At 39.1% G+C, this 26172-nt stretch overlaps 1 protein-coding gene across 5 annotated transcripts in view; it reads left to right on the forward strand.

Moving 5' to 3' along the window:
- Window positions 1-3839: 3839 nt before the first annotated feature.
- The window catches only part of fgfr1a (fibroblast growth factor receptor 1a), a 33108-nt gene continuing 10775 nt past the window's right edge, over window positions 3840-26172 (forward strand). For 2 of the 5 annotated variants that reach the window (XM_008417506.3, XM_008417509.3), the window contains exons 1-8: window positions 3841-4532; window positions 9295-9475; window positions 15569-15805; window positions 16031-16120; window positions 17087-17259; window positions 19511-19634; window positions 20480-20670; window positions 21450-21600. In XM_008417506.3, the coding sequence (XP_008415728.1) occupies window positions 9322-9475; window positions 15569-15805; window positions 16031-16120; window positions 17087-17259; window positions 19511-19634; window positions 20480-20670; window positions 21450-21600 (1120 nt within the window). In that variant the 5' untranslated portion in view covers window positions 3841-4532; window positions 9295-9321. Of the gene's footprint in view, window positions 4533-9294; window positions 9476-15568; window positions 15806-16030; window positions 16121-17086; window positions 17260-19510; window positions 19635-20479; window positions 20671-21449; window positions 21601-22390; window positions 22536-26172 lie in introns of all 5 variants that reach the window. The other 3 variants (XM_008417507.3, XM_008417508.3, XM_008417511.3) reach the window with 3 other exon arrangements.

A 26172-nucleotide genomic window follows, 5' to 3' on the forward strand; every position in this document is an offset into this window, starting at 1 on the left:
TGGGCTGTGATTGGTTGTTTCTGATCGGGAGCCATGATGGCAAACACAGAGGAGAAGGAGAGGAGTTGGATTTTTTCACATATGATCTGTCTCATACTATACTGTTGCAACAGTATAGTACATTTATACAATTAAAAAAAAAGTTCATCCATTTTTTTTAACTGTATAAACCATTTTTAAAAATTTAAATTACATACTGCATCTTTAGCAAACTTACATAAGTGAGAGAAAATCCACAATAAATTCAAACTTGTGGATCCAAAGCCTAAAATGAATGACATTCTTACTGATATTGATTGTTTATTGTAACTTTTAACGGGCCCTGCAGTTATTGTTGAAGATTAAAAAAAACTCAAATAAAATTGCTGCTCTGGCTATCTCTCGTTGGAATTTCCAGTCATTACCCAACATTTATTTTGCAGGCATGACAACATACTAAAAGGTAGTTCCATAACGTCATCCTCCTGACTGATAGGAGCCCAAGGCGAGGCTTTAATTCGAACCAATATACCAGCAATAAAACAGTGTTAGCTTTTAACAGAAGTCGGAAGGTGGAATCGAGTGGCTTCTTGAAACTCTACAAACGAGCAACTAATAAAGTACGTTCAACTTTGCCGGCCTCCACTTTGCCGGCCTCCACAACCTCCTGAACAAGCTAACCGCCGCATGGAGGATGAGAGGCTAACACATGTTGAGGCACAAAGCAGTGTGTTATGCCATTCTTTAATCACACTACAAAGCCGGGCCTCAGCTGTCAGTCATTTGTCAAACCCTGACAGAAAATCAAAGCCCACATGAGGTCCTCAGAAACGAACGACATGTTTGATCGGTCAGAGTGAACTCTGCATTTGTGCTGAGCTGGCAACACTTTTGAAACTCTGACGCTCTTTGAAAATCTGCCAAATTTTTTTTATGTCTGAGCATTAAAGCTGTTTTGCTGTTGTTGTTGCTCTTCAGCCTCCTTTGGAACGGACGCTGACGAGTATGCTTATGTTTCTGGGAGAGAATTAATATCCATGTTTGTTTGCTAAAGCCCTACATAGAAAAACACACTCAGATTATTACCCAGACATTCAGTCAGCAAACATAGCCACTGATGAACCTTTGCTGGGTTTGGCTTTGGCAATTTAGTCCATTTTAAATTTTACCTTTTAAAGTTTGCTTTCTGAAAAGACTTGCATAGAGAACTTACTAACATTTGTCATTATATAATCAACCAATGTTGACTGCAATGGTTTCTAATCAGATTGTATTTGAATGTATGTATTTCACAGCAAAAATTCAAAGTCTTAAGTATATTTGCCTGGTTTCTTGTGAAAATATCTCAATACACTTGAAATAAGACAAGACTAACCTGGAAGTTTGTTCCCATGTTACAAGTGAAATAATGCACCAGTGTAACTAGTACTTTTTCATCATTGTTAAAGAATTATTGACTTAAAACAAGCTTGCATAGCTTGCTTAAAAGTTACGTGTAAGTTAGTTTTGTCTCAAGATATTTGAGCTACAAACTAGGCCAAAAATTCTTTTGTGTTTTTGCAGTTTTGAATCTGAATCTGACAAGTAAGATTAGACAAATGGAATGGACTGATTTTAAGTGCATTTGGATCTATATAACTAGATATGCCTTGACTTTGTTTACCTTGTAAAGTGTTTTCAAAAATAGTTAGATTATTGCTTTCTTGTCTCAGATATACTATAAACACTAATGCAAAAAGAAAAAAAAATAATTTTACCTAATTTTCCCTGGCAAAAGGTATTCATACTGATTTAAATTTCAACGAAACAGAAACTTTAAAGTATGAAGCTAAAATTATTTTTAAAAGAAATACACATTTAAAGTGTGGTGTCCTTTTGCATTCATTTCATACCCCTTCATTATAAAACCTCCAGCAGAGATACACCGCTCAGGTGGGAGAATGTGTTGAAGGGACAACTTTTACTCTACAAATCTCGCTTTTATAGATGAGTGGCAAAACAAACAGACAAAAAAACATCCGAATGCCGAAAGACAGTCAGAGTAAGTCCTGTTTGCAGTTTCTCACAAGCCAAGTAGGAGAGACAGATGAAGGAGGTTGGGTCAAATGAGACAAAAAAAAAAAAAAAGCAAAACAGTTAACGTTGGTGGAAAACTAGCAATGCATGTCAGCCTAAACATGAGGCGTGCAGGGGGTTAAATTGTGTTGTGGGGATGCTTTTCTCTATTAGGGACAGGGAAATTGGTCAAGGAGCTAAATTCAGGTCAATCTCGTTTGAAGTCCCCAAACTCATGAGAGATGGGGTTGAGTTTTACCTTCCAGCATGACAAGAACCCCCAAACATACGGCAAGAGCTACAGCTGGAAATACTGGATCACACCGTATTCACCACTGTTAAAATGAGTCGAGAATCTGAGAACCTGTGACCACACTTCAAATATGGTGTTCATCCAATCTGACTGAGGTTTTGCTATTTTGCAAACAATAATGGGGAAAATTTTCAGTTTGATTGCACAGCTGGTAGACACATCCCAAAACACTTATAACCTGAAATTATAACCAGATGTGATGTGCTTCTACAAAACATAAAGTCAAGGTGGCTAAATACATGTGCACGCCATACTTTTCAGATTTATCTTTGATTTTATATATTTTTTTGTAAACATATATCCTTTTCTTCACACTTAACTACAGTATTCTACTTTATGCTGATCTATCAGATATGATTTCAGTAATAATAATAATAATAATAACAATAATAATAATAATAATAATAATAATAATAATAATAATAAACATTATTATTATTTTTATTATAATAATAATTTTGTGTTTTCCACCACAAAAAAATTTTGTGGTGGAAATTTTATGAACGCTCCAAAAGTTAAAGAAACATAAGTTACTTTTGCGGTACATTTTGATGAGAATGTATCACACTGGCTGTTCTTTTATGCTCAGATTATTGTAACCAGGACTGTGTTTCATTGTTGCTCTTATGCTATTTTATTATGTATCTGTTTTATCCAGACCGTAGTACAACCCAAAGAGCGCGGTGTGGAGAGTTTGTTTGAGCTCTGCAGGAGAGGCGCCGTGCTGGATGGCAGGGGGAGCCAGGTCTCTGCAAGACGTGGGAGACCTCCATCAAGATAGAAAGTTTTAGCACGAAGCATGCCGGAAATGGCAAAAAAAAATCAAATCCCGCAAGTTTTGGTGATTTAAAAAGCAACTAGCAGAAAATTAAAGTGACCAAAGATTACAAAAACGCAACAAACTAAAAAGCTCAATCAACTTTTGAGCGGCTTAAGTTTTAAAAGGCGAATAAAAGAAAATCTAACAAATAAAGGAGAATAGAAATGGGTTTGGTTGATCTGGATTGATCAGTGCCATTCGCCATTAAATAAACGTGTGTGATAATTCTCAATTCAACATTTTTTTAATTAATAAAAGTTTATTTCATAACTTTATTATAAAATAAAGTTTCTCACTATGACCTTTCGATAACTTTTTTAAACCATCAGCAACATTGAGACTGATTCTGATGGGTTCACCTTGTTACATAATCATGAAATAATTAAATACATACTAAAATAATTATTTTTTTTGTTTTAAAAATAGTAACAAATGAGAGCGATATTATTAGTTATGTAATCAGTTTTTAATAATATAAATACAAACAGAGAATGTTTGTTGATTTTTTATTTGCTTTATATTTGTATTCACAATTGTATTGTTTATTTTGATGTTTATTTAAGGATTTATTTACTGGCGGAACGGTGCCTTTGGCCCTCCTTAAGTCCTTGCCGTCGACTTTTACTTTGAAAGCAGAGAAGCGGAAGTAGTGTGTGTAATGCACGTGCGCTGCCTCCGTGGTGTGGAGAATATGTATACTCTCAGATTTAAGAGGGGGAGGTTTGCAGCTGCCCGGGACTCTCTCGTTGTGGAATAGCATTTATCTGCCAGGAATGGTCAAATAATATTTTTCAGGAATAATTTTAGAGCTACTTTGCCTTCTGAACAGCTCAACACGGGGCGGACTTTTCTTCCCGGGTGTCTCGTTGGCGTGAGTTGGAGAAGTTTAGGACGCAGTCTCTACAAGTGAGGAGCGTAGATTTCATCGCGTGCGAGACGTGTTAGGATAAAGGGACTACAAAAAACTGCCCTCGCTTAGTTTCTTCGGACCTGATTAGCTTAGGTAAGACAGAGTAAAATGTGCTAAACGGAATAACAAGCCGAACTTAAATGATTGAAATCACAAACATCAACAACCAAAAAAGAAACCTTGTTTTTTAAACCATTTTTTTTTCTCCCTGAGTTGGGGCTACATTCTTTTCGTCCATCGCAGAAGTTTGTCTGAGATATGCGCAAACCTGTTAGCTAAAGCTCGACGCGGCAGAGCTTCGTTAACGGACCCAACTTTAAAAGCTGGATACTGAGTTTTTTGGTAGTTTTTGTTTTTTTTTCTCCCTGGAAGTTTTCCTGCATCCAATCTCAGCTCAGGACTCTTCTCTGTTCCTCTGACCAACTCTGGCTGTTTCACAGCTGCCCGCCACCAAGGTGAGCTGCTAGTTTTATTCCCTCTCTCTTTGATTCGGCTTCATTTTACTGTTTGTTTACCTGTTTAAGGGGTTAGCCATTGTTTTGTCGCGGGCCTAAGTTAATGCTATTAAAGAGACTTATTTGCTAAAAAACAGAGGGTTGGAGAAAGAGCGACTGTCCTTGAGATAATAATGCTTTTGTTTGCAAAGTATGTCTTGCTTCAAGACGCTTATTATGCTTGTAAGATGCACCTTATCAGTGGATTTGATTGCAGCCACACTAGATCCCTCTCTCCCATGGTTGTAAATCAAATTGTAACTTTTTCAAAGAAAAGTTTTGCATCAGTCCTGCTAAATCTAAAGACTGAGGCATTTATATATATATATATATATATATATATATATATATATACAACAGAAAACCAGTTTGATTCTCGTATCCTCAAACAGTAATGGTACTTTTCTGCTTGAGAATGCATCACACCAGGCTGCCTGGTTTAAAATGTCAGTGGATGACTCTTGTTGGTCAGTGTAACATCTGTAATGAAGGCTGGGCTTGATGTTATGTAGAGCTCTAAATGTGGTGTTATAAAAGGAGAGGGAGAGAAGATGTGTGGTTTGGAGAAGAATCTGCATGTCTACTGGAGGTTCATCAATAGAAGGGGGGGTGGTGGTTTTTTTTAAGCATATAAAAAGAATTGAGGAATAGTTTTAACATTTATAAATTATGTTCAACATAAACCGTGTATGAGTGCAGTTCTCTTTCTGATAGGTGTATTTGTCAGAAATATGTTCCAGCCTTTTTAAGACTTGATTTGTTTACCCCTTTTTTAAGCATATGGTGTCCGTCTTGTATGGTCGAAAAAACAAAAGAAAAGAAGTTTGAGTGGCAAACCAAATGGTAGAGTGTCGGATGCCTTGTACCTATTGTCTTTACATTTCAGTCTAATCACATGACACCTGATATGGTGCTGGTGTTGGACCCCTGTTACAGATTGTGTGGCTGCAAGGTAAAAAAAAAAGAAGAAGCAGGAAGGTGTCTTGTTTTTGTAAAAACAGTAGCCTCGGGTGGAATGGTCTGATGCTCTTGGGTCCACTGGGCTGCAGGCCGGCCTGTTGCTGCTAGCTGCAAGCCCAGGCTGAAGTGGAAAAGGGTGGGGAGGCAGGGGGTACCGAATCGGGGAGCTGAGGAATTTTATGCATGGGTGGCGGTGAATGGTAATTATGGTGCGGGCTGTGTGATGGGTTAGGCCTGTAACCTTTGTCTTTGTATAATGAGAGCAGCTAAATGTGTCATGCATGTCCTAATCAGTTTAGTATAACCCCTTTTTATTTCTGGCCGACGTCCAGCGAAATACTTTGATCGCTTCAGACGGTGGGCGACAAAGCGGGATCTTACCAAAACGCTTAGTGATCCACTGAAAGGATTCTCGGTCAAATGTGAGTTTTGTAGGTTTGTAAAACTTTGTGTTGAAGCCCCATGTCTTGTTTTTAGCACTAATGCACGTTGACGGCACCGAACAGCAGACCTCTTTGAGTTTTTACAGATTTAAACTTGTATCTAGAAAAAGTGGAATTTGTTTATTTAAAAAAGTCAAAGTTGAATTTAAAAAAAAATTAGTTTCCAGGAAATTTTGGCAGAAAGTAAAGGATGCTGCTAAGAAAGAGCAGGTCACTACATGCCACATTCCTGTCTCAGACTCCTTTTAGTGGCGCTTATCTGCAATAAATGGCAGTATGGTTTCTACAAACAACAAATCACATGAAATTCAACTTGTTGAACGAAGATATTTCCTTTTCAAATTAGAAACGATCACATAGTTGATGCAAATATCCATATAGGCAATTCTTGGCTCATATTTGTTAAAAGATCAAGAGTCCTCATCATGTCAAATTTCAAATATTAGTATTTATATGAATTCATATCCATTACAATACATTTAAATTGTTTACTAAATCTGATGTGTCGAATCAGTTATGCTGTCGAAAGTTGTTGATAGGACATTAAACCTAAATGTAAAACTGCTACTGGTGAACATGCAGAAATGTTTTTTGTAATTTAAAATCACTGGAGTAAAACTTTCAAAAGAGAAGCGTGATCCATTTATAGATTTTTAGTTATGTGTGAATAGTTTACCCAGTACAGCTGGGCATTTATTGGAGCATTAACTCTTCTAGTACAAACAAATACTGAATGCAGAAAAAAAACAACTCCATTTTAAACTTGCATCTGCACCTAATCCTCCGTTTTCCTTAAAGCTTATAATATTTCATTCTCTTTTATGCACTTATGAGCTGAAACCCACATTTTTATGCTGCAATATTCACCTCTAATTCCCATTTGGAGAGTTAATGATCAGATAATCATCAGGCAGGGACCCATATGAACTTCTACAGAAAAGGCATTCTACACTTTCAGTGTTAAGGTCCAAAACCATACAGGCCTCTTAGGTCAAGATGAGTATTTTCCAGGAAACGGTAGCAGGTTTCCACGTTTAGCTCGTGCTCCCACCGGAGGGGAACATGACTAAGTTTTCTGTCACCCCTTTAAAGATCCTACTTTAAATATGGAGAGCCGGTGAAGGCCGGTGAAGCTGCTCCGCTGCAGTTTCCTCCTGTGTGGCAGCAGAGACGCTTGTCTTGGAGCGTTACCAAACATTGACTCGCAGCTTACAGAGCAGCGATGACCAAGCTTCTTTATCCCCTTCGGACCCCCCTCCTTGACCCAAGCTCAGCTGCTCCAACACTGGGCCATTCTTGGAAAGTGAAATTGAATTGGTTTTGAGGGGAACACAATGAGTGTTTCAGAGAGGAACATTCATAAAAGCGATTACCTCCAAAAGGAAACCACAGCTGCCTCTGGGCTGAGACTTTGTGTGTGCAAACGTCAATCAAGATGGGTGTTTTTTTGTTGTTTGTTTGTAACCCTGATTTTGTGACGAAGTTATTACATTTTCTGGATGATCTCAAGCTTGAGTTTCTTCAAAATGTCATAGGACCAAATGTCACTGTGGAAATGACGATTTTCTGTTTACTTTACAGGCTGGATGTTTCCCTTTTTGTTTTTTTTTAATTATTAGTATTTCTTGTAAGCGGTTTTAAGGGGGCGGGGGAACGAGGGGTTTATGCGTGTCGGTTTGGGCGAAGTGTTAAGCTGTGTGGACAGATGCTGCTGAAGTAATGATCCAAGCAGATGTGGCATGATGGGGTCACCCATGTGAGCGTGTTCCTGAGGGGACCAGGAGTCCCTGTAAGCCGTTCAGCTGAAAACAAAATGGGAAACGAGGTAGAATTGCTGCCTTTAAGTTCAAAACTTAACCATGTTCTTATCTTTCCAAAGCTATCTGAGCCTGTTGCAGTTTCTTATCTGTATTTTGTACCTTCATTGAAAAGTGCAGACAAGCAGAATGTTATCTTTTTTTGAGGGGGGTAAAGAAATCCTTGAGTGACAAGAATATTTGCTGTTTTGACAATGATAGAGTGTGGATGGGCTGGTATGACAACCATGTGAGCGAATAAGAAATTATTACCATTGTGTATTTAAAATAGATGGACAACAGTTCCTACTTATGTTGAAGTTATCCAATATATTGATTAGTAGAGTTCAAATTCTGTCATTTTTCTAATTTTTTTCCAGGTTTTGTTATTTTTCCTTCTTTTGTGCACAAACATGCTGAAAGTTGGCTGCTTAACGCATTCGCTTCCTGTAAGAAAGAGCAAAGCAGACTAGAGTTCAGACAAACATAAGGTAGAAAAAAGATGTTTTGTTTCAGCTAGAAATCTGTTTGGATGCCGTCTTAACTTTACAAAAAGCAAGTTCTGCTCTAAAAGACAAAAAACGTTACGGAATGGTGACCTCAATACAGCAGCTACATTTAATAGTGAAACTGTACTGGTAGGTGGTACACAGAAATGCAATCAATCCCATTTTTAAACCTAAAAACAGCACGGATTGATGGCTTTAGAGGCCTGGTGGGCCGGCCTGTCAGTCAAACCTCTCTCACGGGAGAGCAGAAGAGGACAGGGGCTGATTTGTGTACATTTGCTGAAGTGGATAAGATCGACTTCACATGCAAGTATCAGCCGATCACCGATCTCCCAAAGATTTAGGAATAAATTGGCCAATAAATTGGTGCACCGCTAGCTTCCAACTATCATCACATGCACTTTTTCACAGTAACAATAAACAAGATATCCGCAGTTGTTTAGAGTTTCAACTATGTTTGTAAAATAGCGCTAACTTCAAGAGTGATGGCTGGAGTTTTTGGTGACAGGAAATTTTTTGAAAGGTTCAATTTTTCCTTTGCTAGCTTGGATTTGGTTGCTTTGTTTTTTCTGGGTTTTTTTGTTTGAATTTTGAGCCATCTGAATAGCAGTGTGCAGCAGTAGGTGAACCACAGGCTGTGTGGCATCACAGTAAGCTCAGTGCAGCCAAAGAAAACGGGACATTCCTTCACTTTCATTGGCACCTCATAAAAAGGACTTTGTCTTTTTTTTTTTTTTTTTATAGAGATATAATGGAAAATCTTCAGTTTTGTAGCCATAACTTTTTACATCCTTGGTCTGGATCCCAGTAACTGGTTTATGTCTAACATAGAGTTCATATTACTGGGATATTTCAGCTGTGGACCTGGAAAGAGTTGCATTTCAAGTTGAGATTCCTGCAGCATGATAAAAATAAATGCCTTTTTGCTTTGATAATCCTCCATCCTTGTTTTACTGTTTCTCCAGATATTGTTTTTAACTCATTTTCTTTCGTTTTTTTATTTTTATTTTTATAGTGTTGTGCTGTGAATGACGTGCAGCTGATGTCCCAGGCATCTGAATGGAGTTCCAGTCGTGTCAAAGCCGCCGGTTGTAGCTCCGTCAGCAGGATGCTGATGAGACCAAGTGCACTTCTGCTTCTGACTTTCTTCACCCAAGTCTTAAGGACCCATTGCCGGCCTGCTAACACAGATGAAGGTACGTTTGCTTAATTTATTTATTTAGTTTTGTACAGTGCTTCCTTTCCGTGCCCTAGTTTAACTGAGACCGACTAATCTTTACTGTGGCCTTAAGGAGGCTGTCCATTGATAAGCACAGCTTTGTTGTTGGGAAAGGAATGTAATCCCAACACGCCTTTGCAGAAGTCCGGTCTTTGTAGCGTCTCTGTTCGCTGACCACCCCAGTTGTTTTTTTTTTTTGTTGTTGTTTTTTTTCTCCTTCTTGTGACTTTGCGTTAAATGAGAACAGCGCTGTTTTCTCTGAGCTTATTAGCAATTACTTCACAACAAAACTAGCTAGCAGAGTTTTGTCTTATCTTCCTTTTTTAAAAAAAATTACAGTAAAGAATTTTGCCTCATCGGTTCCACGAGTTGAACTTTGAAAAGAGGAAAGAGGCGATGTAATCAAATCCTTAAAAATGTGTTCCTTGGTCTCGGTCCAGCAGTGTAATAGCCGCCAGGACTCGTGGGTAGATGGGCTGTTTATGCTCTGCACTCGGAAGTGGAAACCAACAAAAGAATATGATAAAGTTCAGCGTTATAATTGAAGTCGTTAGGCAAGAGGGTCTCTCTCCCCTTAAAATAAACTCAGTGTGGCTGCGTCGAAGGCAGCAGTGGGACAGGGAGGAGTAAATGACTCCCATGTGTAGCCCGAGGGCAGCTCCACGGCCTAGCAGCCGCTGCTTCTCTCCTCCTTTTGTAATGAAAAGGTATTTGTTGTCACTAAGAGGAGTTTACTGCTCTGGAACTATAAATTAGTGTTTTTAAAGAAAGGGTGCTACTTTAAACCTTCCCTTATCCTCAAGGTTAGTTTTTCTGAGTGGAGCGTTTGTCTTGTGAGGTGAGCCATAAATTTTCACTCGACTTGGGGAGGGGAAAGGAAAGGAGTCTGACGCTTTAAGACTCCACCCAGTTCTCGCTTGCCAAATGGCCAGGTACTATCTGTACGTCTATGCTTTTTTTTTTTTTTTTCTCCCCCACTTCCCCCTCTTTACATTTTGCTTGGGAATCCTTCACTCCCTCCTGGTCCCCTCCGCCTCCCTGCTGGGTGACGGATGGCTTCAGCTGTTGTCGAACAATCGCAACCACGGCATTTGGTTGCTTTACTTTTGTCTTTGTCAGAGAGACTAAATGTTTTTGTGGAAATGCTCTTATTTTATGCAAGTTGCATTGTTTTGCTTTTTTGGTTTGTTGTGTGATGTTCCCATAAGAAAAGAGCAAATTCAAATTTAGTTAAACAAATTAAGTTCATTCATGTTCTTGTGGGAGGAGGAGTTACAGCCATTCACACAGGTCCAGCCTTCCTAAATTTTCCTGCTGTGTGTTTCTGAAATCCTCATCTCAATTCTCTTCTATCCATCTGAAAAAAAAACAAAAAAAACGCCACTCTTAGGTTGATAATGTGACCCTTTTTCCCCCATATCTTTACTGATTCTTATGCAAATGATAAATTATTGTTTTTGTCCAGATATATTCTGCATTACATTTAATCTTTCCAGTTGTAGTCTAGAGATCTCTATCCAGTGAAAAAAAAAAAGTGTATAAATAACAATAAACAAAAACAATTTATTTATAGCTCCTAGCTGACATCGGCTGTTTGGGAACTGAATTGATGCTGCAATAAACAACCAATGTGACAAAAATATACTCCAGGCATGGAGAAACTGAATGCTTGGTACTTAAATAATTGGCTAAGATTCATTGGCGTCCAGACAATTATTGTGATGCACATAATGCAAAAAATTTTACTTGTGGCAATAAGCAACAAACCAATTAATCACACGATAAACGTAAACAAGCTCAATAATTTCCATTTGCACAATTTATTGTTTCTCTCTTTTCTCTCTTTCTACCAAAAACTGGGTGACAAAAATCTTCAGTCTGATGCTTTGGTCCCAACTAAACCTTTTCTTTAAAAGGACAATTTTGTTTACAGAGACTTTATAATTAATTTCATTTATTGTTTCTTTTGTTTATTTATTTTGGATATTTAACATATCTTCCATTTCCAGTGTTAAATGTTAATTAGAATTTACAATTTATTGATCTTTGAGAACGTGTTCTTGCATTAATAAGCCATTACATCACTTCAAAAGGGTCTCAAAACAACAATATTATTATTTATCACAATAACTTCTGGGACAATTTATTATCCAGCAAAATGTGTTATCATGCCAGGCTGACATATAATTTTATTTGTTTCATTTAATTGTGTACCCCTAATTAAATGAAACCTAGTTTTAAAACTGCTATATCACACACATTGCATGGGCTCCCTCTTATATAAAGGGGGATTTAAAATCTGCCACAAAATCTTGAGTACTAAAATGTACTTTTCAAGTACTTTATATATCAATTTATGTATTGTTGCTTAACTTCTTAAAAAAAACTGCGACTACATTTAAAATGAAATGAGCATAAAACTGTTGAAATTGTCATCTCTTGTGCCACACTTATTCCATAGATATTTTACGGTTTTTGAAAAGATAAAATATCTTGATGCTCACTGACGGCTTTGCTTTTCTTTTTCAGCGTTGAATGTTACAGTGATTATATCTGGCTGTAGAAATCTGTGCTTTTGGTTTTGCTGCGTCTGAAGACATCATGTCGAAGCTAAATGTAGTCGAGCTCATTTGAATGACACGGTAACCCTTGTAGCTGTCCCAAGTGCTAATCCATGCTGATTGTCTGTCGCTCATTTAAGAGTGAAAAGGTCCTCCACTGAAGTGCTTTCACCAACAACTCTCTCTCTCTCTCCCTCCATCTCTCTTTCTCTCCGTCTGAATTTTCTGCTGATTGCTATCGCGCGTTGTTTCGGTTTTTTGCTTCCTGTTGGTGCTGGCTTTTGTCGAATCAGTTCTTCCCTGCACATCAGTCGCTGTCTTCACCCTAAGGTAGTCATATTAGCAAAAACGATAATGATAATAAAGCAATAACGTTGCTTTTCTATATACAGTAACAGTGTGCCAACTAGCTTGACGTTTCTAAAATCTGCCATCACTCCGATGAGGACAGGAAATCCCAGAGGTCATTCAACCAGCATATTGCTTCCTATGTTGTGGCCAGCGAAAGTTCAGCTGAGTTAGTTGATCCTTCAGCTCCTCTGCCCAATCGCAACACACTCTGCGCTCAAAAATCCCTCTCACAGTTTTTGTGATTACTTTGATTACAAACGATGTCCGTCACTCTTAATAGATGGTTGACTGCCTCCATGTCTGAGCATTCCAGGTGGATTGTTTCTGAAACCGGTCTTTAATCCGTTTTTAATCCAATCAGAGTTGCAGCCAGATTAGCTGAGATGAAACATGAAGTTTAAAAACTTCGCTCTTACGATGTGATTTTTTTTTTACATCAACTTTTTGCTTGAATTTGAATGCGTTGTCACAGTTTGCTCTTGCTTTAAGATGAAAGTCTCTTAACGCAAAATGATCCTCCTCTAATAAAGGAAGAAGCCAATTTTATGGGTTTATGGGTGTTTTATGACACCTGGAGTCAAGATTAACAGCTGGGAAATTGACATCGTCTTATCAGTGGTGTCTCCATTGAATACAGACAAAATATATCTGACAGCTGTCACAGTCTTTGGGTTTATGGTTATGCCCAGGTCACTTATGTTATATCAAACCATTTAAATTGTGCAAGCAATCCTGGGATCCCTCTAGGAAACCTAATAAAAACCTTTTATTTCACCCTCCACTCAAGTAATCTGAAATAAAATTTGCTTGAGACTTGAACCGCTTTTATTTATTTATTTTTTATTATTAATTTTGGCATCAAATTAAGTGTTTACAAAAAGAAGTGCACAAAGAATGCTCTACATAAATTTTCAGCGAGTCTATATTGGAGAATGTTCTAGACTGGTAAAATATGAAAACACGTTTCCTACAGTTTGTGTAAATTAGAATAGTTTAATATGTGACTTGAAACTCATTGTTTTTGTGTTGTAAATCAGCATTTAAAACACAAAAACATTTTTTAAAGAAACAATCTTCCTTTTCACCAACATTGTTTGCAAGGATTCAGATTTGAGTGCTGTGAGCGTTGGGTTTTCATTGCCAATGTTTACCCTTTTCTTTCAGGCATTACCTTTTCCAGGTTTCATTTGTAGCGTCATGGAAACAGACCAAACGAGACGGATGTGGAAAAACGTATTAAAAACAGCTCCACTTGTTGTGTTTACTAGCACAGAAAGCAAAGTTGCGCGCTCTCAAAGTGAACCTCTCCATCAAATTTCTTTTTTTCTTAATGATCCTAATTTTTTATTGATTTTTCCAATCTGCTTGGATGCACAAAAAACAACTCCTCTTAAAAAAAAACTTCTTAAAATTCCGTTTGTTTCTTGACTAGAAGTGCAAACAAATCTAGAAAATTATCTTTCCTAAATATCTTTGTTGGTGCTGATGGGACTGATTGGAAAATTCTTAAATTCGCTTACGTTCTTTATCTGGAAAGCCTCTCTGCCATCATCCTAATCCAAAACATTATTATTATTCCCAATCAGAGGAAAAATGTTGGTCAAATCAAAAGATGAAGTTGTACCTAAATCTGATAATTGTGTGGTTAATATTGGACTTAACTATAAATATTTTAATGTAAGCCAGTTATTGAAACAAGAATTTGTCTGCTTAGCTGAGATTGTGATGTTTTTTCCCCTCAGCAGATCTCTATCAGTGCCTGAATAAGTTTCATTCATGTAGTTATTTTGGTTCGTCTTGAGTGGACGGTGCCTTTTTTTTAAACTTGCAAATGTGTGATGTAATTTGTGATCTTTCTCCCTTTAACTGCCTAACAGAGCGGCCTAAAGTCTGCCTCTTCCTCCTTCCCTGCGCTGGTTCTGGTTTTGAGGAGAAAGTTGATCCTACCCCCTGGCCCCCTTTTCCTGCTGGGATTAAGGGCCTGTCAGACATATGTGATCCAGGAAATACCTTTACTAGGCCCAAGTGGGGTCACCATAGCAACTGGCACTAGAACCTGCCACTGCAGGCCCCGCTCTTACTCGCTCCTGTGCACATGCTCAGTGGCCTGCTCTCCCCGTTCCCTCTTCCTCTGTATTGTTTGAAGTCCTTTGTTGTCATGGTGGGAGGGATTAGTCTGGCTTGCGGATGTTTTCCTCATGTTTTTTTTTCTCTCTCTCTGTATACATGTGCTCTCTGGTTTTGATCAGGGGGAAACATGTTCAAGAAGAATCACACAATGTACTTTGGAAACTGTTCAGTGTAATCTCATGCTGGGGGATTGTTTACGACTATGGTATTTGATTATCTAATTCAATTTTTGGGATGATGGTAAAGGGGCCGTGTTGGTAATGGGGGAAAAAAGAGGCTGCACTTTAGTGCCGCCTTAGGGGGACAGAGCTGAGTGAAATGGGAGGGAAGTGAGATTCAACCTACAAATTGTTGCTAGTTGATTTTTTTTCTTTTTTTGTTTTACTTTTTTTGCCAAATTGTTCAATTTGATAAATAATGTCTAGGAGTGGTTTTATCCAGAGTATTTAAGTAAAGGAGTGCAATCCTAAAGCAAGAATTGTCAGCGAGTAGGTCAGTGATGCTCTTTTTACCTTTTGTGTTACAAGACAAACAACAGCACCGTGATGGACAATGTGTCAGTATAATTGGTTTATCCCTCCTTCTAGCGGTCTGCTTAGTCATTTAGAACAACTGGGGCTCAGGTGTCTCTCTTCGTGACATCTCTCCTCCTTTCATTCCCATAATTGAATTTCTCCTCTCTTTCCCAAGGAGATCCTTTTTTTTCCGTCTGATATGGAGCCTTGACGAACTTGAGATGCAATTTAATTATGTGGACAGGTTATAAAGAAGTGGTAAATAGACACAAAGAAAGTATTTTGTTTGAAACCCATCTTGGTTTACAGTTGAGATAAAGTGTTGTTTTTCTGCAAAATAGGTTTCTCCATCACACACATTTAATGAGTCTTGTTGTTTGTATGCACAGAGGCATGGCTGGGAGTCCATATTATTTCAAAGTTGAACACACACCGTGCTTTGAACGTCTTCTGCAGGTGATTAAGGTGATCTTGATCAGTGCAGCCGGTAATCATGTTGTGCTTCCTGTGCAGTCTCTGTGGAGGCAGAGCTGTTCACCCTGTATCCCGGGAAGCGCCTGGATCTGAGCTGCTCTCCCAAGGACTCGCCCCACACCGTCAACTGGACCAAGGACCATGTCGTCGTCGTGGACGGAGAACACACGCGCATTCGCAACGGCCAGCTGGAGATCGAGGCGGTGGAGCCCACCGACTCCGGCTTGTACGCGTGCACCACCTTTGGCAACCACAGCGTCTACTTTAATGTCTCAGGTAAAAAATGCAAAAACGGAAGTTTTTTGTGTTCACATAGGGGAAAAAAACGAAGAAAAAAATGTGCTGCAAGTTGTTGATAGATTAACTAGTTTTGATTTCTGCAGAAAATGGGGAAAATGTTCTACATTTAGATGTCGTCTGTGACTTTATTTTACATCTGGCAAAGCTGCGTTATGTATTCTGTATGTAACATTGCCGTAATTAATTCCCTCTCTTCTCTAGTTGATGCTTCGGCCTCATCTGAAGATGATGATGAGGAGGAAGAGTCTTCATCGGAGGAAAATAAACTGTTGACCAGTGAGAAGCTGATGCGTAAGTGGCTGTATATATTCACCAAACCCACTGGTGGATTACTGACTCACCCAAAATGAGCTTCTGAGTAACGGTTACAGGCATGTCATCTGAGCGGAGCACATCCGGGTGAATGATTTCACTCTGAATCAGAGGATCTTTGCTGCCTCAATGACAGCTTTTATGTGATTAATATGCCTGTGGCGATTAATCGTGGTTAACCTCAGATGTCCCTCAATTTGTCCCTAGTGCAATAAAGACACTCTGGCCTCATCTCGTTGCTACCGTCCACTCAACCCACTAAGAATCTAACAGCTGCCAAGTATGGGAAGAATGCCGACCCTGAGTCGGTTCTCTCCCTCTACTTTTCTCTTTCTCTCATATCCCAATGCAATTTAAACATCACAGTTTTATTCTACTGGCTGTTTCCTTTCAGGTTTTTTATTTAATTTAATTTTTTTGTGGGTTGGTATGAGTGGTGGAGTTGTCGGAAATCTAATGGTAAATGATCCAAAAATTCCTTGTCAGAATAAAGTACGATGGCGCTGAGATATCAACCAGATTTCAATAGAAAATCTTTGATGGAGAAAATTGCATTTCATCCAGTGGCAGTTTGAACATGAAAGTTTTGATTGTATAGAATCACATTTATTCCTGCAAGTTAAAAGGTGTGTTCATCTAAAGCGTGCGGCTCTTGAGAGCTGGAAGTGCCATCACTAATGTAGACGTATTGGGGAAAATCAAATCCACAGAATACCCCACTAGTCAGAAATACCCAGTGCTTCTTGAGACTCAAACTGCTACCTTCCTACCTACAATTGTAGGGTGTAAAATATCTCATCTGGAAAGAATCCTGAGTCTTAGTTACAGGCCTGTTTTTGTGTGCATTCACATTGATTTTCCCCTAACTTGAACATTTTCTCTTTGGGATTTTTTTTTTTTCACTGCTGCGCAAATTGAAAAAATTTTTCTTTTTGTGTTAATTAGCAATGGCGCCACAATGGGCTCATCCAGAGAAAATGGAGAAAAAGCTTCACGCCGTGCCTGCAAGCAAGACGGTGAAGTTTCGATGCCAGGCCAGCGGCAACCCATCTCCCACTCTGAAATGGTACAAGAACGGGAAGGAGTTCAAAAGGGACCATCGCATCGGAGGCTTCAAGGTTAATAACTTTTCAAAATTTTCTTGAGCGCTTCCTGCGGACTCTCGAGCTTTGTTCCGTTGAACCAAGTGTCACCAAAAGTGAGGATGTGTCTGTAATCTCATCTCCACATTTGGTCACAACCCCCCTCCCTGGAGTAAGAAACGCTTTCCGAGAGTGAACAGCAGTGACAAGTTTCACCGTTGAACTGAGAAACAATGCAAGCTGAAACCCAATGCCCCAAAAAAGGAATGCTGTGGCATAGTTATACCTCCAGGTGGGCAATCCTAGCCATCCGTCTGTGTGAAGAATAGCACTGGCTGTCCTCATTCCAGGTGTCAGTGATCGTCCTCTCTGTAATTACATCCATGCAGTTGTAAATTTACCACCGCACCTTGTGTATTTATACTCTGTGATTAGCGTTTCTACCGGTCTCTTCGTTTATAGCCTGCCTGTATTCAAATACAGCAGTAACTTTTGACAAACTTAACATTGTTAGGCTTAATAAAACAATTCATGCCGGTCTCTGGATTTACTTAGCGGGTGCAGCAGGTTTGATTTGTGGGCGTGATCTGTACCTCACTGCTTTACTACTTAATGCAAACAACAACATCATCATCGCCTTTTTATAGACATTCCTGTTACTTATTCAACATTTCAGAACAGGATTGAGCTTTTATTTGCTTATATTTAGTTTTATTTAACCACAGTTTTTGTTGCTTTTGAGCTTGTTTTTTCGGAATAGTTGTATTAATGTTTGTGCTTCTGCATAAAGAAGAAAACAAATGGAGATGTCTTTCCCTCATCTTCCTTGGACGTTACCGAAGGGGATATTAAATTTATGACAAAAATTCTCTTTTTAAGATTAGCATCATTACTCTGATGCACACAGGCACATTTGTATGAATAAATGTCTTCTTAAAAAGAAGAGACTTCTTTTTAAGTGAGTCATACACTGACTTCATGAAGTGAATGGAAGAAACTGAGTCACGTTTTGTTATATGTAGCACATGTTTCACTTATGAAGGTAAAATATTGTTCAGAGGACAAATTCTGCTTCACCAATCAAACTCTATAAATCTGCCTACAGTTATTTTTTTTAATCTTTTCACATCGTTTAACATCTTCAAGCTCGTGCTAATGCTGCACATATGATGGGTAAAAAAAGAAGTTAAGATACTGCTACATAAACTGTAGTTAATTCAGCTCAGACACAAAGGAAGAAAAAAACAAGCCACTATTTAATTTTAGGAAAAACAAACATGGGCTGATTTTATTTTTAAATCTATTTACGACCACAATCTGCTGACATCAGTGGCTGTTTTGTGTTAACAGATGACACATTAAAAGTGAAAACTGCTATAAAAGAAGACATTTGCTCAACTAACATTATGATAATGGAAAACAAAACCACTTTGTTGTAATATCCTTTAGGAAAGAACTACATAAAGTAGTTGTTCATGCACAGGTGTAGAATACGTGTTCACAGTGTAAGGAGTAATCATCACCATCTCCTGTCATTGTGAGGCCTAATCTAGTCTGGGGCCGTGCTTCCCTGCTTCCCCAGAAATCTCCATTTCCAGCTGGGACATATTCAGGAGTTTCCTCTTAGATGCCTCCCCTAAACTCTTGAACGAGCCGGCCAGCGGACTAAACCACCTGGCTCCTTCACCTCCTTTTTTTGTTGTTGTTTTTCTGCTCTTTGGGTTACGGTGCAAAGGTCTGCATAAGCAACCAAAGGACGTCTGCCATCCGTCCCCCTCTCTCACTTTTATGGCATCGCTCCTATTGTTCATATCGTCTACATGGAGACGTGCAGGAGTGATGGAATAATTTAGACCACATGTATATGAAGCCAAGCACAACACATCTGGCAGCAGGCAGCTGGACTCCTTCATCGCATTTCTTAGCTAAATGAGGGAGACTGTATGGCTCAGTCTGTGTATATGGATGTTTGATGTTGCCATTGCCTTAGAGGTTTGCTGGCTAATCACACACTACCGGTCTTGGCAGATTTATGGAAGAAAAATTATAACATGTCCTGGAAAAAGGAGCCAGACATCAGTTGGTGCTAATAAGACAGGTTGGGGCACACTCATATAAAAACGTACAGTGCACCTTTTCCTGTTTCTTGTTTCTTTTTTGTTTGGTAGGACATGAATCTGAATATTTTTAAACATTTGCTACTGTCTTGAGTCTTAGAGTCTTATTTGTTATTTTAGAGTATTTTTAAATGGTAATCAGTTGAATATTTCCTTTCCCTTTCTTTCAGCTACGGGACCATGTGTGGACCATCATCATGGAGTCGGTCGTACCCTCTGATAAAGGAAACTATACCTGTGTGGTGGAAAACCAGTATGGCAGCATCAATCATACGTATCAGCTGGATGTAGTCGGTAATATCTTAATCTTTGATTTACCGCTCCTGTTGCTCTGGTCGTATAAATCGATTAGCCAATCAAACGTGCTCCCGACAGCACAGGGACACAGTCGCAGTTTTGATGAACTGCAGTCGTGTTTACTTGTTGAGTGATTGATGCGGGTAGAGCGGAGAAGTGATTACTCCTTACGGGCCTGCTCTCTGACTCGCTCTTACACCACTCGCCTTATAAATCAGTCCCACTTCCTCCGTTGTTGCTGTCCCCTGGGCTCCCCCCCCAAATCTCCCCTTCCAGCTTAAGTAGAAGCTTTGAGCCTGATGAGCTCTTGGATTGGTTCGGTATGGAGAAAGTACAGTCACAAGAGGTTACTAAGTACCAGAGTACATCTCTGTCACAGAGGCCTGCACAGTTGACATCCGTCCAGTTTCTTTACTTGCCTGTTTAAATTAGAAATGTTTTATTGAAGTGGAGCCACAAGAGAGCTTCATTTTAGATGCAATCTTTGTAAGCAGTCTGGGAATTTTAAATGCATGTAATAAAAAAAAACTGTTTCATACTCCTTGATGTTTTTGTTTTGTCACATTAAAGACATTTTATTCAGATTTTATTCGATGGAGTAACACTTAGTAAAATATAACTATGTGGTATACATTTGCTTAAAGTTGTTAGTACTTCTCTGAACCACTTTTCACTAAATCCACAACTTGAATTACTTCATATTAGGTCTATATATAAATAACTCGGACTCAGTCAGATTGTGTAGGGAACATCTTTGAATGTTTTCAAGTCTCATTAGAGATTCCTCATTGAAGGTACCTACCTTCATACTAAGATTTCTTTGCCCCTCTGCTGTGTCGCAGAGCGCTCCCCCCACAGGCCGATCCTGCAGGCCGGCTTGCCAGCCAATCGCACCGCAGTGGTGGGCACCGATGTGGAGTTCGAGTGCAAAGTGTTCAGCGACCCCCAGCCTCACATTCAGTGGCTGAAACACATCGAGGTCAATGGAAGCCGCGTTGGACCTGATGGTTTGCCCTACGTTCGTATCCTGAAGGTAGGAGCCAAGCAGGCTTTTCTTTCTTCCACAAAAATATTTTGTAGTTTTGTATGATGAACACAGGGTTCCTATGCTGTTTCTGAAAGCATGAAATCGGACTATTTTTAAAGTACAGATGAGCTTGGAGAAAGAAAAAACAAATTATCAAAAAATATTAGCACTTCCAGACTTCATTTGGTCCCCCACTATCTAAAAGTCATTAGTCAATCCATTATTTTTTCCATCTGTCTGTTAATCTGTTTTTCCATCCGTTTGTAGAGCTATCCATCCATTTGCTCCAAATGTATTAATCTGCCCATTCTTTTGTCCATCTGTGTCTGTCCATCTTTCCCTCCAGCTACGCCCTTCCGCTGTAGAGATATGGACCATGACTTTGTTGTGAAAGAGTCCTGTAGTAAAGTTTGTTTTTCTAAAATGTCAAAATAGGCTTAAAGGAAATGAATTGTCTGGAAACACTGCAAAACTACAAAACCTTACCAAGTATTTTTGATCTAGTTTCTCATTCAAATATCTTTTAGTAACCTTGAAATGAGACGAAACTAATTACTAAAACCAAAGGTACGTGGTAAGATTGTGTTTTTGGAGTGAAAGTATTGAACTTTGACCAATGTGTAGGAACCCTGTGGACAATTTTTCCATCAGCCCACAACTGCCTATGAAATAAATATTTGTTTGAGTAGCTTGTGTCTGAATGATTCTCGTTGTGCTATCCAGCGGTCAGTGTTGTTTACAGTGTTTGTTTTCTTGTGCTGCACCTGACATGTTTTTGTTTCTAGCATTCGGGGGTCAATAGCTCGGACGCTCAGATGCTCACCCTCTACAATGTGACTGAGGAGGAGGGCGGAGAGTATATATGTAAAGTGTCCAATTATATAGGAGAGGCCAATCAGTCGGCATGGCTGACTGTCATCAAATATGACCCCTCAGGTAACCACCACGCAGCAGCGCAGGGACAACACACGGGAGGCGTCTCTAGGACCACCTGGAAAAACTTAGAACCTGAGACAAGCTCAGCTGTTTCTCTCCTCCCTCCATCCGTTCTGCCCGCCCTCCCTCTCCCCTCAGTGATCCTGACTGTAAATGACGCTATGGAAAATTCCCAGCAGAACAGTTGAAAGTGTTTAGTCCCAGGTTGATGTCGGACCCACTCTCATTTCTGTCTCATGCCTGTGCGGTGCCCTCCTAATAAGGGCCTCTCCTGCCTTCTTCTATTACTCCTGCTCCCTTGCCCTTCAAAGTCCTCTTTACACGGCTCACAAACTTTCTCTCTCTCTCTCTCTCTCTCTCTCTCCAACTTTCTGTCTGTGCATGTTTTTTTCCCTCTAATTGTGACCCTTTGCTTATCTGTTTCCATACCTCCCAATTGTCTGCCTTGTCTAGTAAGTGCGCCCTGTTCTGCTGCGGAGTCTTCCATGCCCATCTCTTGCATGCAGAGATGAGACGAAGGTATTTTAAGTGGTGATGGTGTGGCCCAAAGCGAGGTTCAGCAGTGCAGACTCAGCCTAACAACCTTTTACCACTAACAGATACTGGAGGGCTCTTCCTGACAGAGCCCCCTGTTGGGTCTCTGGGTGTGTCGCCTTTCTGGTAGATGGTCTTGTGTTGAGGAGGAGTACGTTCCTCTCCTCTATTTTTATTGTTTTTCCTTCAGAATCCTAAACTCATGGTCCCTTTTCCCCTCTTGGGCCTTGCTGGGTCTACTTCCTTTATTTTCTAGACTGCTGGCGTTAACACCACGGACAAGGAAATGGAAGTCCTTCAACTGAGAAATGTCTCTTTTGATGACGCTGGGGAGTATACGTGCTTGGCGGGCAATTCTATCGGGTTCTCTCATAACTCCGCATGGTTGACAGTCTTGGAAGGTATCAGTGGTTCTGTCTCTCTCTTTCTTACACTTTATTTTATCATTTTAAAATTTTTCCATCTCAAGCCTGGCTGTCCTCCTCCATGTTTGCCTGAATCGAGTCTTGTCTGACGACGATTCCAGTGACAAATGTGATGGGAAGCCGGAGCCTCCCTTTGAGCTCAGCATGACTCCAGCTCCATCTTAACTCTTAAGATGGAGCAGAGCACGAGAGGCATGCTCTGCTGTCTCTTCTGTTTGGGGGAAATCGGCAAATGCCAAACAGCCCAAGAGCTGTTGAGAAAGTAGCAATACTGTTAAAGGGTGAGATGTCACCTAGAATTACATTTAATAGTTTATAGAAGGGGTTGTTTGGCAGCTGTGGTCAGATTTCACTTTGAACTCTCTTTCTTTCTGCTACTTAACGGGTGTTTGCATTTAAATTTGTATCAGGCTGATTTTCCTTGACAAGCGCTTCAAATGACATGTATTGCTGATGTCATTTCCTGCTGTGAGCACAGTGGCTGGCTTTGATAATTGGCTCGCTGCAAAGGATGCGTCTCATTCCTCAGGATGCTGGAATGGGCCCTCCTCCAATTATCAAGCTGCTTGTCAGTCAGCCTTCTCACAGGTGTAACTCATTTGTGTTGCTGGTGTTGGTTAGGGGTGTAATGGTTGCACTTCAGTCAGTATATTTTGTTTGAGTTGCACATCTCAACATGGGGTCATTACGTTGCAAAAGTAGCAGTAATCTGCCATTTACAGAAGACAACACCTCTGTTAGAACTGAGATGAAAAGATTAAAGGACAGCGTTCTTTCTGCTGTTAGCATGTGAGAGCAGTTGCTGTAAATAAAGGTTTTTCCGATTCAAAATGAAAACAGAATTATTTAATATTTTAAACAATTTTAAGACATTTGTATTCACAATTAGCATAGTTAACAAACCCGTCACTACCAAGATAGACTGTGTGTTTCCTTGAAAATGTATTCCTGGCCTTACCTCTTAGATAAAACAAAAAACTTCCAACATTTCCAAAATTAAACATCTTAGATGAAAACTAGGACCACAACAACGAATGATTATTTTAGTTATTGACTATTCTATTGATTAACTGAATTTAAAAAATGGCACATCCTGCAGATTTTTTTATTTGGCCACTTGAGCATTTTTTTTACAATTGCATTAAAAGGTGCAAATAAACAAATTCCTTTAAGTAAGAAGATGAACATTACCAAAATGCAGTAACATTAATCTAGTGTATACTTGATAATTTGTAGCATCTGGATCTTAAAAAATCCTTCTACCATCAAAATGGGAAAAGTTCAGCCCTTCTGCTTGACTTAACATCTATATTAATCTGTTTATATTTTGGATTAACAGAGTAGTATTTCTATTTATTTTACAAAACTCAAAAACACTTGAGTTCTGGGTAGAAAATATTTACAGACAAAGGTTTTTTTCCTGTTTTAAATGCAAAATGTATAAATTTTTGTACTTTTTTTGCTTCTCTGATTGTGTCCTTTTATACGATTAATCCTTTCAGCCCCAATAAAAACTAAAGAGTCTGTGGCGTCTAGCTATAGAGTGTTTACTGACTGGAAAACATCAAATTTTTGAGTTTTCAGAAAGCGGTCAGGACTGATCAAGCTGAAGATTGAAGATTGTCACGCTTTAACTTCTTTGCGCATCTATAGTTTTTTTAATGTTAAATTGGAAATAAAGAAGAAACATTGTGTTTTTGTAGTTATGACTATTGGAGTCGGGACGCTTCACAAAATTCATAATTCAGTTTAGGGATTTGGTGTCACGTTTTTCCAGGTTTGTCATCCTAGTTCTCCAGGAATAACTGCGGTTAGTATAGTAATGGATTACAATTCTCCCAGCGGACTATACGAACGCATATATAGTAAGATGTAATTTTCCTGAGGACGCAGAATCTACGTAAAGCAGAACGGTTATTTAACGCGTCGCCATTACCCCTCGGACACTGACCCAATGGAGGCACAAGAGTTCTGAACCTTTTTCTTCTAACCTGCTGGCCAGGAAGAAGATTTGTTTCAAATCTTCAGTGTTCACTGGAGAACTTCTAGAAAGCGGTCTGCATAACCCATGTTTCTGCATTCCCGTAGAGACATCAATGTCTCTTCAGACGTCTACCTTAGGAGACCTGCCGTAGGAACCTCTCCTTTCCTCGACAAGAAGAGTACTTTACCGGTTTTCCAACTTAAAGTACTAGAGATTCTGCTGAGAACTTGCAGCTGGGACACCAGCTTTACGCTTAATGCTTGAAGAGAACAAGGTTTTTTCCTTTTTCAATTTTGGGAGTTCTGGACATTGCGGTTGATTTGACTGACTTCAACTCAAGTAAGACCGTTCCATCTTACTTAGGCGTTTAAATTAAAGGCTATTGTAAATTGTCCTTCTGTTGTAAGCTTGTTTTATGGTTTGCTGATTTTATGCTGTGATATTCTTATTTTGTTGCTTTGCCGTTTTGAGTCTGCCACATGTTGGACAGTGAGGATCCAGAATAATTGAATTCAGCGCTTCTGGCGCTCATTGGCTTCTTTGCCCTTCAATCTTTGCCCTTCCTGTCCTTTAGGCTGCTCCATGTGTAGTTTATGGCTTGAGATGTGATTTATTTTATTTATTGGACCAAACTTCTGTTCCCAGATGCTGTAATCTAGGGGAAAAAAAAGAACACATTGTTTTAACCTACTTTTATTAACGTAATCTACAATTCGGTTGTCTTTAAAACTGACTAACTACAACCAGACGGTAAACTAACAGCAGGGTGAAAACCACAGGCCACACCCTGGTTTAACCTTCAATTTTTAATTGCTTATCATCAGAGCTTTGGATCTTCCTTTTGTAACTTGTGTGCCAGTCAGAATTTAATTGTACTTAATCATTCAGCAACTCTTTGAGTTAATGTCTTGGAGATTTTGTGCTTTTTCTTGTATAATCCTATTGGCAGCACTTGCGCTAGTCTGTAAAATGTCGACAGCAAAAGTTGGGAGAAAACACCAGTCAGTTTTTTCTGCAATAACCGGTTACCTTTTTGTAAATAGTGTCTTATGTTGAGTATTCATTACCAAATTGATTTATGCAAAAATACAATACAATAACTAAGTATGACAAAACTAAAACTACTACAACTAACAAAAACTTAACTAATAAAAATTAGCAAACTCTAAAACCAATTAAAACGGGCTTGGATAAACAAAAAGCTTCTACAAAACATGACTAAATAACTATTATAACCATGTATCAGACATCAGCACTAAATAATCATTTACAGATTTTCAGAAATCCCTTCTTCAGAAAGAGTGAATGGGAAGACATTGAACCTTCAATAATTTCTTCAGTTATTTGAGAAAAAAAACTTTAAAAGGCTGCTGATCAGAACATAAATCCAACTTTTTTTTTTTACATGCCAACTGAATGTGTTTGAAATTTCCATAGCCGAGGAAATTTCTAGGCTATGTTTGGTGAGACGATTCCTCTTAGTGTCTTTTCACAAGCGTCAGATGGACAGGTTTTGTATAAATGACTCAGGGTTACTTTAATTATGAAAATCCTGCCTCCCAATGCTTTAGGTTTGGCTTTTACTGCGGCTACAATGTCATCCAAATCTCGACTCGGTAACATGCGCTT

The sequence above is a fragment of the Poecilia reticulata genome, chromosome 9 (assembly GCF_904066995.2).
Source record: "Poecilia reticulata chromosome 9, P_reticulata-male-v2, whole genome shotgun sequence".
In the NCBI taxonomy this organism is placed as follows: Eukaryota; Metazoa; Chordata; class Actinopteri; order Cyprinodontiformes; family Poeciliidae; genus Poecilia; species Poecilia reticulata.